We start from the raw sequence: 16539 nt of genomic DNA, 5'->3' as shown, positions 1-16539 counted from the left end.
CACGAAAACATTTTCTCACGGAGGTAGGAGGCAGGTCTTGATGCAGCTGAAGCCTTGCTGAAAGGGGAAAATGGGCTCCACCCACCGGCTCAATCGCGGCAGGGTAAAGTGCATGACAGCTTAACATGCTACAACGCAGCCATATGTTCACTGGGTTTACAAGCTGTTTGGACCATAACCAGCCAGTAGGCTCCAAGAGCCCTCTCATTAGTAGTCTCAGAAATGACCAGTGCAGCTGCTAAGGGTCTCAGAGTTTGCTTTATTACACAGTGCAGTTCCTGTTTCTTTCAAAACCCCTTCTACACAGTAGGGCAGACAGGATTCATCTGCTCCAGCACACTGGAGGGACTCAAATCACGCAAGGCCAAGAGCGTGGGCTGGGCCCTTCATCTAACTGCTCAGGTTCCTTCTTATTTTGGGTATGTTGTCTAACAATCCCACAATTGGATCATATTTCCCATTAACTATAGTAAACCCACATCTGTTCCAGTTCTGTCTCAATTGTGTTGACATTAAGGCACTAAAAAGCTGATAAATCCACTAAGATAAAATAGTCACTGGCCCAGTAAAATGTCATGTCGTCTTACAAAACCGTTCAATGTGCTTTTACCACCTGGAGTATTTTTTGCAGACTTGCCCATTGAGCCAGTCAACAAATATGAAAGTACTTCCTACAGAAAAGCAAACTGGTGTCATGTCACCTCAGAGGTGATTAAAAAAAAAAGAAGAAAAAAAAAAAAAGCAAGAAAACTAAACCAAGAAATTACAGCTGAATGGCTATCAGGTTATTTCCAACGTGAAAAACAGACTCACATTCCAAACATTTCTTATAGAAAATTCCAACAACCACTTTAAGATGACCAGGTCCTTTAGGAATCTTAGATGATGAATGTGTTAATTTTTTTAAAATTTACTAAATAAATGGGGGGAGAAAAGGATGTATTAAGAGTGTTTGTAGTGAGTAATGCACAGTCCAAAATACAGCTGAATTCTGAAGCTGAGACACTGAACAGAAGAAATATCCTTTACAGTGAAATCTCAGGATTTAAGATTAATGTGGCTGCTCTGAGAAGATATTTGTAAAAAAAAAAACCACAATTTTATTACTTTAACTTACATGCAATATCTGACTGGGCTAGCTCACAAAATATTATCCCTTAAGTGATATGCTTTAGTGAATAGAGGAGAATTATTTATAATTGGGTTCTTAGTAATAATTCAATCATTCCTCCTATAAATTTGTTTACAAGCATAACAAAATATATCTTTGCATTGGATAAGAGAGGGTGAGAAGACGTTACCACATGTCTAGCCCCATGTCCAAATTATTAAAATTTCCATCTAGTGGCATCAGTACCAATGATTTTAAGTTATTCAATAAATGGTAGAATGTACGATAGGAATATGTCCGTGTTGTTCTGGTGTGCCATTTCCCAGACCAAGACCCTCTTTCTCCCAGGGTGCTATAAAGATAGGGTAATTAATGAAATCAATATTCTTTACTGCTCACCTGCCATGAACTCTAAGTGACAGTGGGCAAGGCTAAGTCAGCATACCTCTAGCTTAGTGATTATAAGCATGGGCTCATAAGCCAAACTGCCTGGGTGAGAACCCTGGCTCTACCACTTCCTAGTGGCAAAGTACTTCACCTCTCTATACCTCAGCTTCTCATCTGAAAAATGGAGATAATAATCCCTAACTCATAGATTGATTGTAAGGATGTAAACAGAGATTTATAAACATAATACACTTAGAACAGAACCTGGCAATAATAAAAGTCATATGTTAGCTATTATTATTGACTTGTCCATCCTATTAAAAAAATTGAAAGTTTTTTCCTCTTGTAGCCTACAGATGTTGATCATCATTTTATCCCTTCAAACCTGGAACAACACACAAGGCTCTCCTGACTAGAAATGTCAGTTGTATGATCTTCAGGTTGCTGGTAACGTGATGGATTTACTCATTCCAAGGGAAAATATCCAAATGATCATCTGGAGTTAATATGAACCAATCTGTATTTCTCACTAGCCATCCTAATATAGCAGTTTAATCAATCCAAACCACATGCTGGCTTTAAAAAAAAATCTTTACAGAGAATTTACATACCATAAAGTTCACCTATTTAAAGCATACAATTCAATGGTTTTTAGTATATTTACAGAGCTGTGCAACCATCACCATATCTAATTTTAGAACATTTTCATCATCCCAGAAAGAAACCTTGTACTCATAGCAGTCCCTCTGCATCTTCCCCCAACCCTAAGCAACTACTAATTTACTTTCTGTCTCTACAGATTTGCCTCTTCTGGACACTTCATATGAATGGGATCGTACGACACGTGGCCTTTTGTGCCTGGCTTCTTTTACTTAGTACAATGTTTTTGAGGTTCATCTATATGGTAGCATGTATAGGGACTTTATTGCATTTAATGGCTAAATAATATTCCATTATATGGATATATGACAATTTGTTTATCTGTTCATCATTTGATAGACATTTGGGTTATTTCCACCTTTTGGCTATTATGAATAATGCTGCTATGAATATTCATGTACAAGTTTTTGTGTGAACATGTATTTTCGACTCTCTTGGGTATACATCTAGGAGTGGAATTGCTGGGTCATATAGTAACACTATGTTTAAATTTTTGAGGAACTGCCAAACTGTTTTCCAAAGTAGCTGCACCATTTTGCATTTCCACCAGCAATGTATGAAAGTTCCAGTTTCTTCACATCCTCACCAACCCTTGCTATTGTCTGTCTTTCTGAGATGCTGGGCTTTTTAACTGGGGAAAGAATTATTTCTCTTCCAAATTAGTGGCGCCCGTTCATCTTTGTGTTACCTTTCGTTCTGAGCAGTTTTCTTTTTTTAATAAATAGACTTTATATTTTAGAAGTTTTAGGTTTACAAATAAATTGAGCAGGTAATACACAGAGAGTTTGTCTCGTTTTGTTTTGACAAACAAGAGTTCAACCAAGGTCCTTCATCCCTTTAAAAATTGTTTCCTTGTAGTCATTGATTCTGAAAGATTTCTCTTCCAATCTACCTTTAAAAGACACGAGTGGATCTGTTTCATATCTGATGTGCTCCTAAAAGGTTATTTTTCAATAAAAAATGGCAAATCAATTCATCAATGGAGGAATAAATAAATTGTGGATACACATACACAACTATTCAGCCATAAAAAAGAATGAAGTACTGATACGAGCTACAGCATGGATGAAACTTGAAGATATCATGCTAAGTGAAAGAAGCCTGTCTCAGAAGGGCAAATATTGTATAATTCCATTTATATGAAATAACTAGAATAGGCAAATTCATAGAGACAGAGTGCAGATTGGTGGCTGCCAGGGACTAGGGGGAGGAAGGAATGGAGAGCAACTGCTTAATGGGTAGGGGGTTTTCTTTTACGGTGATGAAAATTATTTGAAACGAGATAAAGGTGGTAGTTGCACAACATTGTGAATGTACTAAGTGCCACTGAATTCTTCACTTTAAAATGGCTAATTTTATGTTATGTAAATTTCACCTAAAAATCTTGCAAATCAAATGCATAATAGGGAGCTTGTTACCTAAGAGAACCCTATGGTGAATATTTTTGTGAAGCACTGAATTCTTAAGATATGTGAAATAATTCCCTTCAAAAGTCAGGTGTTAAGAGGTAGATCCTTATTTACTGCCTGGGGCACCCTTAGTGTGGCCTATTTCACTGTAGAACTGGGGTTAACCCTCAGTGCTCAATCAAACTATTCTACTCACCATATTGGTTACCGGAGGAGATGCTGTATTAACCTATGACTAAGGATAAGATGTTGTTGTTGCTGTTGTTAGGTGCCGTCCAGTCGATTCCAACTCATAGTGACCCAATGTAACAGAGCAGAACTGCCACATAGGGTTTCCTAGGCGCTAATCTTTATGGAAGCAGATCGCCAGGTCTTTCTCCCACAGAGCCGCTGGGTGCGTTCAAACCGTCAACCTTTCTGTTAGCAGCTGAGCGCTTAACCATTTGTGCCCACCAGGGCTACTATACCAGAAATAAAAATAGTAAAAGTCAAGTTATTTAATTTGGACTTTGTCCATGACTATAGCTACTATAAAAGTAGCAATCCTTACATCTTTGGTAATCTGGGAAAAGATTTCATAGCTTCAAATTACTGTTCTTCAAATTTTATATTGAAAATAATTAACCCTCACTGCCTCTTTTTCCCATCACCAGAACATATTAGTCTTTTTTTTTTTTTTTTTAGATGACTTCAGGCTGGGTGTTTAGTCATTGGCACTGTCCTTTGCTGATTTTCTCCCCAACTGCTTTATGTTGGAGTGACCCAGGCTCAGTTCTTGGACTCACTCTTCTCTTATTTATACTCACTTCCTTGGTGATCTCATTCAGTATGTCAGTTTTGAGTGCCATAGATATGCTGATGACTTCCAAACGTGCATCCCTGACCCATACCTCTCTCCAGAGCACCACATTTCTATGTTCCACTGCTTATTCCACATCTCTTATTAAAGTCTAGTAGGCCCGTCAAACTTAACATACAAAACAAAACTACCAATTTCCCCCTAAAAGCCCTGTTCCTTCCACAGTCTTCCCCACCTCTGTGGCAATACTACCCTTGCAGTGGCTCAGGCTAAAAACTTTGGAGTAATCCTTAACTCTGCTTCTTCTCTCTCACAATCCACATCCTATCCCCCAGAAAATCGTATCTGTTCTTCTCCAAAATATATCCAGAATTCCAACCACTTCTCACAACCTCCACTATTATCCTCACTCAAGCCACCATCACTTCTTGCCTGAATCATGACATTAGACTCCAGGCACACTCCCACCTCAGGGCCTTTGCACTTGCTTTAACCCTAGATGGGCTTTCTCATCCCCTAGAGACTTCAATCAAATGTTGCTTTCTCCGTGTGGACTTTTCCTGACCTCTCTATTTAAGACTGCAACCCTGCCCTGATAGTCCTTAACTCCCTTCCCTGCTTTATTTTTCTACAAAGCATTTATCACCATCTAATATACTATACATTTTACTTATTAATCTTTTATCATGTCTCCCTTTTGTGGAATTTAAGATCCATGAGGGTAGTGATATTTGTCTGTTGTTCATTGCTATATCCCCAGGGCCTGTATAGAAGCACAATAAATATTTGTTGAGTGAATGATCAGTCTAAAAGATAAGGTGTATCTCCTCTAAACACCTCTATTTTTCCTTAATAACCTATTCTTTATCTATCATCCCATAATTTATCCAGTAATTCAAATTTAATTTCATTCCATTTAAATCTCACAGTACTTGATGAACCTTTACTGTTTTAGGCATTTTTTCAGATCCTTGGGATATAGAGCAATTCATTTAGCAAATATTTACTGAGTACATATAACTGGGCTAGGCACTGAGAACATAACAGTGAATAAAACCAATATAATCCCTATTTTTATGGAGTTTACAGACTGGTGGGAGATACAGATATCAAGCACATAAAAATATAATATGTAGTTATAAATTGTGATACATGGTATAAGACATTTTAATGAGGAACGTTATTTAGATTAGGGGAGAGGGAATCAATAAAAGGTTTCTCTGAAAGAATAACATTTAAGCTGAGGTGAATGAGAGCCAATTTCCAATACAGATAAGCCCTTCAAAGAACTATCTTCCAGCATGTGCCATTGTGATAAAATGGCTTTCCTTTTGCCCATCTATTTGGGGATGAGTATCGGACTGGTGTAGTAAATGTTTAAAAAATAAATAAGGTAGTACTTTAGACTGACAAAATCAGAAAGTCTTTGTTGGATGGTAGAAAGAGAACAGGGACGAATCCTGGTAAGTGTGTTAGTCCCAAATCTGCCACAATCTGGCTACTTGACTTTGGACAAATTTTCTTAGTTTTTCTGGACCTCACTTTGTCCACCGTAAATTAAGGGGGAGTCAACTTCAGTGAGTCTTAGACATCACATTCCAGGCACACTCCTAGAGTCAAAAAAGCATGTCACATACACACTTTTTTGGGTCGCTCCCCTCCACACTGCTGCTAGGGTTATCCTCCTAAAAAAAAAAAAGAGCTGGTCATATAATTCCCTTTTTAAAATTTCCTTTGCCTGCCTGTTCAAACTCTTAGGACATACAAGACCCTTTATAACTTGACCCTCTGGGCCACTCTGATCTCCTTTCATTCTAGCCTACACTCTTTTACCAGTGCTTCTCAAAGTGTTGTCTAAGGACCACCTGCATCAAGTGCTTATGACAAAAGCAAAAGCCTTTGCCCCAAACAGGGTCAGGGTCTCAGAGGATGGGATCCAAGAATCTACATTTTCACAAGATTCCCAAGTGTTTCTGACTCACTTGGTGTTGGAAAACCACGGCCATGCTGAACTCTCACCCATTCCCCCAACACACCTTGCCCTTTTACACCTGAGAGCTCTTGCATGTGCAGTCCCTCTGCTCGACTGTCCTCCCCTGCCTAATCTACATGGTAACATCTACTCTTCCTTTGACTCAGTTCAATGTCTTCTATGCTACCAAGGCATCTAGGTAATTGGCTGTTCCCTCGTCTGTGCTTCTGCAGCACTATGTTCATCTCTCACCCACTACTTAGGACCCACTGTAATTATTTATTTACATATCTGTCTCTCCCACTATAATGTGAGCTTGAAAACAGAGACTATGTCTTACTCATTTTTATATTCCCAGCATCTAGGACATAAAAGACATGCAATAAATGCTTGTTAAAGAAGTGAATGAATGGATAAAGATGAAGAACTAAACTATTCATTCCACAAATATTTGAGTGCCTACTATGTGCTAGGCACTATTCTAGTACAAGAAAGTAGCCAGAAATTTTTGCCAGTAAGACAACAGAACCCTAGGCATGGGGTTCTATTTTAAACCTCTCTGCATTTTATTTGTAACCATTTCCGAACGAGTCACTTGTTTGTTTATTCCTGTTTAGGAAAGGGCCACTTGTCTGATGTTTGACAGTAAGTGGCAGTATGACAATGAATGGCAGTTGTGAAGCACAGTGCACTTACTCTATTCCCATAAATGTACACTTTAAAAGTCCAGGTATGAAGCGCCTAACTCTGCCTTGTGTCTAATTCTCAATTTCACAGTCACCTTCTCATTATCACCTTCTAGAGAATGGAACTTAAAGAGCCAGCAAAGGAACAAACAGTAAATGAAGACAAAGCCAAAGTAATTTTGCCAATAAATACTTTAATGAGAACCAAGGTCTGTAACATTCACAGCTGTAACTGCTCTGGCCTATGCCTTCTGCTCTAGCCCTTATCTGGGGCTACCAACTACATTTAACCCACATTTGAAAGACAACCACCTTGAAAATTATCCATCAGCATCCATCTTCACAGAAGATACCAATCTGGGGCCAGAGTCTCAACGTTAACACTTCCTCAGGGAAAAGTTAACATGGTAACACAAACACATAAACATTTTTGAACCACTGTATCGTTCTTCAATCAGGAGGCCCTTGGGGGTCCACAGGTTCAGCAAACACTTAAAACATTTTTAAAATACATTAGAACACAGAAAAAAATGGGGAAAAAAAACAGAGAAAGATTGGCAGGGCTGGGCTCACACATAATTCAGTCCTTAGATTTGAAGCCTCTTCAGCTGCTCGTATGTAATAAAAAACTGAGGAGTAAGTCATGGAAGATCACTGGATTGATACCAAAAGCCAAACCCAGTTCTAAAATTGTACACTGCATTCTCTTAAATAGGTACTTAGTCTGTGCTATTCTATGCTCTTCTTCAAAAGTCTTTTAAAACAACATCTTACAACAATAAAAAAAGAAAAAATACTATCTGTCAAATCAATCATTCACTGAGTAGCCACCATGTGCCCATAATGATCATTGGCATTTAGCAATATCAACAGATTAAAACTCTAATATACTTATAGTCTTCAGGGGCAAACGGGGCATATACACACAAAAGTAATCCAGAACATCAACACCACCATATAATTTAGTGCTAGAGTAATTGTTACAGGCATTAGGTGATCAGAGCAATTCCAAGGAGGGAGAGAGATACTATCTCTCAGCCTACAGGGCAGGGAATGTGTGTTTCGTTACTTTTCAACCCTGCAATGCTCCCTACTATACACATAACCACACGCAGTATCCAATACATGGCTCCGTACATATGAGGCACTCAAACACAATTAAAGGGGAGAGAGAGTCTCCCATGGGGAAGGAGCCCTAATTTGCTCTGGATTCCTTCATTCCGTGAATGTTTCCTGTCCTGTTATTATTTCCCAGCTATTTGAGTCCCAAGTTACAGGTAGGAAATAAGGACCACCCCAGCATGGACTTTCCTATTGGCACTTCCTCCATCATGCCTTCAAAAACTTCATAGCCCCTTCTAGACTGGCTATGTTTGTTGTTCTTTTATTTTAAAGAGGAAAAGAGGAGAGTTGGGCACATCTTTTCTACTCCCCTTAGTTTGTATTAGCCTCAAATTGAAAGCTGTGGTCACCATTAGGACGGTTGAGTTTCTCACTTGCCTAAAGGTTTCAATACAGGCAATCCCCGGGTTATGAACAAGATCCGTTCCTAACTGTGTCTTTAAGTCAAGTTTGTAGGTAAGTTGGAACACGCTCATATGGTTCTTATTTAGCCTTACTTTAGTGCAAGAAAAGGCTCTAAGCCTTTGCCTTTTCAATGAGTTCAATGAGCTGCATGTGCAGCAAGTCAAGGTGATTGTGATGAATACTTTGTTGGAGTAGGGGCTGTTGGTTCAATCATTTCAAAATGAGGGCAAATTTACATAATATTAAAGGGCAAGTATGAGTTTGTAACCAAGGTGTGTGTTGGGGGTCAGGGAGCTACCGGGGTTGCCTATAATCAAAATTTCCTTCCCATGGCCTAGAATTACCTGGGAGCTTAAAACATTTCCTTTCATTCTCATGTTCGAAAAGGATACAATGATGTTCCAAGGTCCAAGTCGAAGCCAGTTTGGCCAAAATCCTTTATAGAGTGCAAAAAACCCCTCATGCTTCCACATCTGGGGGAAAGAGACAACCAGAAAATACAGTGAGTCCCTTTCTCTTTACATCTGACAACCATTTTTATTTTAGAACTTATCTTTTACCCTCACCCCACCACCACTACCTCTAGCCCCCACTCCAGCAACTTATACCTCCATGAATGGTCTTTTTTCTATAAATATATGTCTTAAATTCATATGTAGTCTAAATCCACCCACTCACTCATTCAACAAATATTTACTGAGCACCTATTATATGCAAGGCACCCTTCTGAGTGCTAGGAAGATAACAGTGAACAAGACAGAGAAAGTGTCTGTGGCAGCCAGACTCCAGATGGTCCCCAATGATCCTTGCCTCCAGTAACTCATGCCCTTATGCTCCCCTCCCACAGTATAACAGGATTGGTCTGTGTGACCAATAGATTATGGCAGTACTGAACATATGCCACTTCCAATGCGAAGTCATAAAAGACATTTTATACATAATAAGGCTTCTGCCTTGTTCTCTCTTAGATCACTTGCTCTGGAGGAAGCCAGCTGTCATGTCATGAGGAGAGGCCCATGTGGTGAACTGATGTCTTCAGCAAGCAGCCAGTCAGGAGCTAACAGTCACATGAGTGAGCTCAGAAGTGTGTCTCCCAGTCCCAGTCAAGTGTTCAGATGACTGCAGCCCTGGCTGACCTCTGGACTGCAACCTCACAAAAAAGCCCAAGCCAGACCCACCCAGCTAAGCTGCTCCTGAATTCCTGATCCACAGAAACTTTGAAATAATAAATGTTTGTCTTATGGCACTGAGTTCTAGGGTAATTTGTTACACGGCAATAGATAATTCATACAGTACCTGTCCGCATGGAGTATACATTCTAGTGGGGCTGACAAACAATAAACAAATATACAAATAGATATATATTATATCTAATAAGTACTATGAAGAAAACTAAAGCAGGGTAAGGGAATAGGGAGTTAAGTTGGGCCAGTTACTATCATCCTCTGAGTCTGTCTCATCATTGTAAATTCTGCGTAGCATCTTGGCCTACCTCATGGGAATGCTTTCAGGATTAGGTGAGGAACAATGTGAATTGCTTTGAATTTTGGTTTCCTCCTTTAGACAATGGGGATCCTGCACACACCAACTGAGTGGTTATGAAAGTAAAATGATAAATTATGTATACCAAAGGTCATAAACTGGTGGTATGTGCTGAATTCAACCAGCAGCAACGGTCATATATAATGGACAGATATCTATTAACTATTACATGTCAGGCATTGTGTTAGGCACTGAAAAATGTTACCTTGCCTTTCCACTGGTGAAGTGAAACCCATCACTATACCAAAAACTGGATATGTTTGGATAAGGTAATAATATGAAAAGCCAGGCTTGTTAAATATCCCTTATCCTAAATACTTGTAAATATCCCTTATCTCATTCTCCAAATTGGGAACACTAGCGATAATTATCCTTATTCACCATTTCTTTGAAGCAAACAGCAATGAGGGCAATATTTATAAAAAAACATAGGTAGTGGTAATATTGGAGCCCTGGTGGCATAGTGGTTAAGAGCTCGGCTGCTAACCAAAAGGTTGGCAGTTCAAATCCACCAGCCGCTCCTTGGAAACCCTATGGGGCAGTTCTACTCTGTCCTACAGGGTCACTATGAGTCGGAACCAACACGACAGCACCTAACAACAACAACAACAGTGGTAATATGCTTCCCCCAATGGATCTTCAACAAATACTGAAGGTCTCAGACCAAACTGTTGTGGGAAAATTGTGACAATCGTCCAGAATAAAACCCAGATGTAGATAAACGATATAGAATCATAGACTACAAGAGAACTCGGAAATACAATCTAGCCCCATCACCTCTCACCTGGACCACCACAATAGCCTTCTAACTGGTCTATAATCTCCACCTGGAAGCCAGACCGTCTTTTAAAATTATAAATTGGATTGTGTCACTTCCCTGCTTAAAGCCCTCCAATGGCTTCCCGATGGTTATATCCATGCGATGGAATATCATTCAGCCATATAGCATGTTGCATGAAGTACTGATACATGCTACAACATGGATGAATCTTGAAAACATCATGCTAAGTGAAAACAGTCAGTCATAAAAGGTCACATAGTGTAAGAATCCATTTATATGAAATGTCTAGGAGAGGCAAATCTACAGAGACAGAAAGCAGATGAGCAGTTGCTTAGGGCTGAGGGGCTGGGGGCATAGTGACGTGATAGCTAAAGGGTGTAGTTTTTTTGGGAGTGATAGATACAAATGTTCTAAACTTAGATAATGGTGATAGTTGCACAACCGTGGGTATACTAAGATCATTGAATTTTACAACACTTTAAATGGATGAATTTTATGATATGTGAATTATTCCTCAATAAAAGTGTTTTTTAAATAAATGCTATGACAAAGTACAAAAAAACTATGAACACATAACCTAGTCCAGTGGTCAGGAAGGCTTTTGTAAAAAAGTTAACGTTCAATCTGAGATCTGAAGAATGAGTAGGAGCTAGCCAAGTGACAGGTGTATTTGGGGTGGAGGGAGGGGTACAACAAAGTATATAGCGTGGGTGAAAGCTTGGGGATAAAACAATGCCCAGCACTGGAAATCATTCAGTATGCCTAGACTAAAAATAAGGGTGGCAGAGATAAGGCTATAGAAGTAAATACAGGTCAAATCATATAAAGCCTCAAGGCAATGAGAAACCATTAAGGAGTTTTTAGATGGGGTGACAGGATGAGATTTCCAGCTGTTCTTTTCTATGTTAGAGATGAATACATGATCCCCATTTGTCATAAGGCCAATTCTCAGCCTGCACAGCTTGCTGCCTTGGCATCCGTTAATTCCATCTAGTAGCCCTTTCACCCAGTTGCTGACATGGCCATTCCTATTTTGTCACACAGCCTCTCAACAACTGTGGCTACTGCCTGCCCCTTCCAGCCATGCCCCATATGGTTTCCCATGAGAAGAATGCCTCCCTTTTCCTACACTGATACACTAGAAACTTTATATTTATTTTTATTTTATTGTACTTTAAGTGAAAGTTTACAATTCAAGTTAGTCTCGTATATAAAAATTTATACATACATTATTATGTGACCCTAACTGCTCTCCCTATACTGTGACAGCACCCTTCCTCCTTTCCACCCCTGACTTCCCGTGTCCATTCAACCAGCTCCTGACCCTCTCTGCCTTCTCATCTCACCTCTGGACAGGAGCTGCCCATTTAGTCTCATGTATCTACTTGAGCTAAGAAGCACACTCTTCACGAGTTATCATTTTATGTCCCATAGTCCTGTCTAATCTTTGTCTGAAGAGTTGGCCTTGGGAATGGTTTTAGTGCTGGGTTGACCGAGAGTCCAAGGGTCATGCTTTCTGGGGTTCCTCCAGTCTAGGTCAATTGGCATAACAAAGTTTATTAAGAAAATGTTCTGCATCCTACTTGGTGAGTGGTGTCTGGGGTCTTAAAAGCTTGCAAGCAGCCATCTAAGATGCATCAATTGGTCCTAACCACTTGGAGTAAAGAAGAACGAAGAACACCAAAGACACAAGGGAAGTATTGGCCCAAGAGACAGAATGGGCCACATAAACCAGAGACTTCATCAGCCTGAGACCAGAAGAACTAGATGGTGCCCAGCCACCACTAATGAATGTCCCGACAGGGAACACAATAGAGAGACCCTGTTGGAGCAGGAGAAAAGTGGGGTGCAGAACTCAAATTCTAGTACACTAGAAACTTTTACACTGACCAATAAGACTGCAGCGTGCACTCACCCCAAACCCCACTCTGCTTGCCATACCTAAGCCCTCTCCTACAGTGCCAGCTTGTTGTTACCTTGTCCCCAAATGCAACCCCTTGTGTGGTCCTGCATCGAGGCATGCTATGGTTTCCTCTCTGGGACCTGTGAGTACTAAATTCTACTTGTTTTCTGGCCTTCCTGACTGAGCCAAACTCCCTTGTACTGCACCTGGCAGACCATCCAAGACACCCACAGACCCTTTGGGTCAAACTTCAGACACCATTTATCAAAGTATTCTGGGACTCTTAAAGATGAAATGTAAAATAATAAAGTATAATGCCATTATATGCAATGACAATATAGAACAAAGTAGTTTTAAAGAACTTTAATAGCAGGTAAGTGTATGAGTGAATAAATCAATGACAAAGAAGACCTTATTTAATGTGATAAGGGTAGGCAGTTGGTTATTTATTTGAAAAATCCATCAATGCAGAGAATATAAACATGATTCATATGCATCTTAAATATTTTAACTTAAAATATCTAAGTGCACATCAGTTTGAAAACCTTTTGACGGAGGGCTAAAGACTTCTTTGCAAATAGGTCTGTTGACTGAATTTTAGTCACACCCACAAATATATGCTTTATGATTTCCAGTTTATTTCAGCTGAGAGAGAACTTAGAGACACATGCATAACAATGCAAGTACAGAATGCTTTTAGATGTTTACAATTTTTTCCCAATCTTTTATAGCTGTCTCGCTCATACCTAATTTCAAAACTTTTTTTTATTTTAAATGACTCCCCTTTACCAAATCTTTATATGGTAATCTTTTGGAAATACTTTTAGGATCTTGGGAATGTTACATATCTCTGAATCATATTCTCTTCAAAATATCTACATTCACCTTAGTGTTCACAGAAACAAATCTTAGCAATGATAGCGGTTACTGAAAGGTTCAACAGGAATTCCTCTAAAAAGAGATGGTGCTGAGAAAGGCAATCCTTAACTCTCCAGTAGTTAAGGGATTCAAGAGCCATGTGAATAAACAGAGAACATCTACTATGACCATAATTAGAAACTTCTGCTAGAAGTTACCATTCCTGAAAGTTCCTGTCATTGGAATAAAGTGGGTGCCCTGAATCACCGGGACTAGCCGTTGAGGACTACTATCCAGGGGAATTGTCAAGTGCCTCTGGAAGCTAATGGACACCACTGCTGAATGAACCAACTATAACGAGCTGCTGCCAAGAAATCTGAATTGTCCAAGGGTACTGCTACCAACAGGAGTAGTCAAGGGGAAGCAGACTGGAGGGATCGTGGAAAGAAGGCCACCTTAGGTTTGAATCCTGGCTCTGTCATGTACCAACTAAGTGACCTTGGAAAAATTACTTAACCTCTCTGATTGTCAGTTTCCTTTATGTATAAAATGTGAATAAGAAAATCACCCACAATGTAGCTCTGAAGAACAGAAATAATGTAAACAAATCAATAAATGGTAGAATTTTTTAAAAGTACATAAATGAATTCATGTTATTATGCAAAGGTTACTGCCAACATTAAAAGATGTTTTTGCAGATACAACACAGCATAGTGGTTACAAGAACTTTGGAATCAGAGAGATTCCAGATCTGCCACTTATTAGCTATGTATCTTGGGTAAATTACTTAGCTGCTCTGAAACTAGGCTCCCTCATTTATAATACCTACTCCATAGGATTGCCATGAGAGTTAAAGGATAGTGCCTGGCACATAATAAGCATCCAATAAATGCTACCTATTACTGTATTATGAGGATTTCATTTTACTTGGATCCACAATCAACACTCATGGAAGCAGCAGTCAAGAAATCAAAAGATGTACTGTATCGGGCAAATCTGCTGCAAAAGACCTCTTTCAAGGGACCTTTTTGTTCACCAATGCATCCTCACCAACTTAGAACAGTGGACATAGTTGGATATGCTAATCTTAACTCAGAGGAGAGTTCAGGGATACAGATAAGATTTTGGGGAACCATTAGTGTACAGGTGGAACATAACTCAGAACAGTGCCTGGAACATAAGACAATTACGTTTTTTTATTGAATGAACGAACAAACACACTCCTCAATGCACAGCAATCTAGCTTTTGTGAACATCAATCCACCAAACCTCTTCTAGAAAATGTTAAATGCAACAGACATATTTCAGTCTTTATCATACTGGACCTCTTTATTGCATGTGATATTAAAAAACCAATCATTCCCTCTTAAAATTCATTACTCTCGAGGCGAACCTAAGGTCCTTGGACTGGTGGGCACAGGTTTGGTGGCCAGAGAGGCTGTAGTGGATGCAATGCCCTATTTTGACCAAGGTTATGAAGTGCCTGGTGTGCAGGAAGTGGCTACGGTGCTGGTAGAGGAGGAAACTCACAGATACCGACGTACAAAGAACTACCTGAGCTACCTGACTGCCCCGGATTATTCTGCTTTTGAAACTGACATAATGAGAAATGAATCTGAAAAGATTGGCTGCTCGACAACCAATTGAATTACTCAATATGAAACGATATGAGCTTCCAGCCCCTTCCTCAGGTCAGAAAAATGATATTACTGCATGACAAGAATGTGTAAACAATTCTATGGCCCAGTTAGAACATCAAGCGGTTCAAATTGAGAATGTGGAACTAATGTCACAGCATGGATGCAATGCCTGGAAAGTGTATAATGAAAACCTAGTTCATATGATTGAACACACCCAGAAAGAGCTCCAGAAGTTAAGGAAACATATTCAAGATTTAAACTGGCAGCGAAAGAACATGTAGCTAACAACTGGGTCTAAATTGAGAGAAATGGAGTCAACTTCGGTATCCCTGGTTAGTAAGAATTATGAGACTGAATGGCCTATTGTACAACTAGAAAATGATGTATCAAATTAAGCAGCAACATGGAGAGGCAAACAAAGAAAACATTCGACAAGACTTCTGAAAAGAAAAATAAATTTGGCAAGTAAAAAGAAGGGAGAGTTGAGCTTTCACAGAATATCAGGCATCTGAACTACTTCTGAACGGTGAAGGGCAACAGCATCGTATGGAAACCACTGATGGTTAAATGTATAGAAAGCATAGAATGTGTGAACTGTTGTATTATTTCTCTATTTATACATTTGAGCAAAATAAAAATTTTCAACTTGGTGGTATTTTTATAGCCTTTAAAAAAAAACTTCAGGCTTTCAAGATAAATATGACTTTAGAATAGTATTCTGACACAGAATTAATTTTAACCACCTGGGTCTTATTTTGCATCCAAGAGATCTTTATGGAAAACTTTCAACACATACAAGAATTTGGAAGCTTTTGGTTTATACCGTTGTCTAATACAGAGATAATTCTAAATAAATTTTTGATTAACAACAACAACAAAAAAAAAAACCCAACTCATTACTCCCTTGGCTTCTGGGATAATAAATACTCTCTCCAAAGTTCCCTCATGTGTTTGAACTATTCCCTTTCGGTGTCTTTCCTGGGTACCTCACCTGCCCAGCTCTTAAAAATTAGTGTTCCCTCATCTAGCTGAATTGGCATAACACAGTTTATAAAGATAATATTCTACATTCTACCTTGGTGAGTAGCATCTGGGGTCTTAAAACCTGTGAGCAGCCATCTAAGATACTCCACTGGTCTCACCCCTTTGGGAGCAAGGAAGAACGAAGAGAACAAGATACAAGGAAAACATTAGTCCAAAGGACTAACGGACCACAGCTACCAAGGCCTCCACCAGACTGAGTCCAGTACAGCTAGATGGTGCC

The 16539-nt window shown here is 39.4% G+C and overlaps 1 protein-coding gene and 1 pseudogene across 1 annotated transcript in view; one reads left to right on the top strand and one right to left on the bottom strand.

The window, feature by feature from the left end:
- Positions 1–6399: 6399 nt before the first annotated feature.
- Positions 6400–16539, bottom strand: part of SLC25A14 (solute carrier family 25 member 14) — a 38950-nt gene continuing 28810 nt past the window's right edge. Inside the window, exons 10-11 of the mRNA XM_012556477.2 lie at positions 8944–9024; positions 6400–7653 (exon numbers count right to left, since the gene is read on the bottom strand). Coding sequence (XP_012411931.1) covers positions 7612–7653; positions 8944–9024 — 123 coding nt within the window. The 3' untranslated portion in view covers positions 6400–7611. The remainder of the gene's footprint in view (positions 7654–8943; positions 9025–16539) is intronic.
- LOC105756440 (pre-mRNA-splicing factor SPF27 pseudogene) lies at positions 14898–16015 on the top strand (annotated as a pseudogene).

The sequence above is a fragment of the Trichechus manatus genome, unplaced genomic scaffold (genome assembly GCF_000243295.1).
Source record: "Trichechus manatus latirostris isolate Lorelei unplaced genomic scaffold, TriManLat1.0 scaffold00066, whole genome shotgun sequence".
Taxonomy (NCBI): Eukaryota; Metazoa; Chordata; class Mammalia; order Sirenia; family Trichechidae; genus Trichechus; species Trichechus manatus.
The sequence above is the reverse complement of the archived record's forward strand: the minus strand, read 5'-3'. Positions and strand labels throughout refer to the sequence as shown.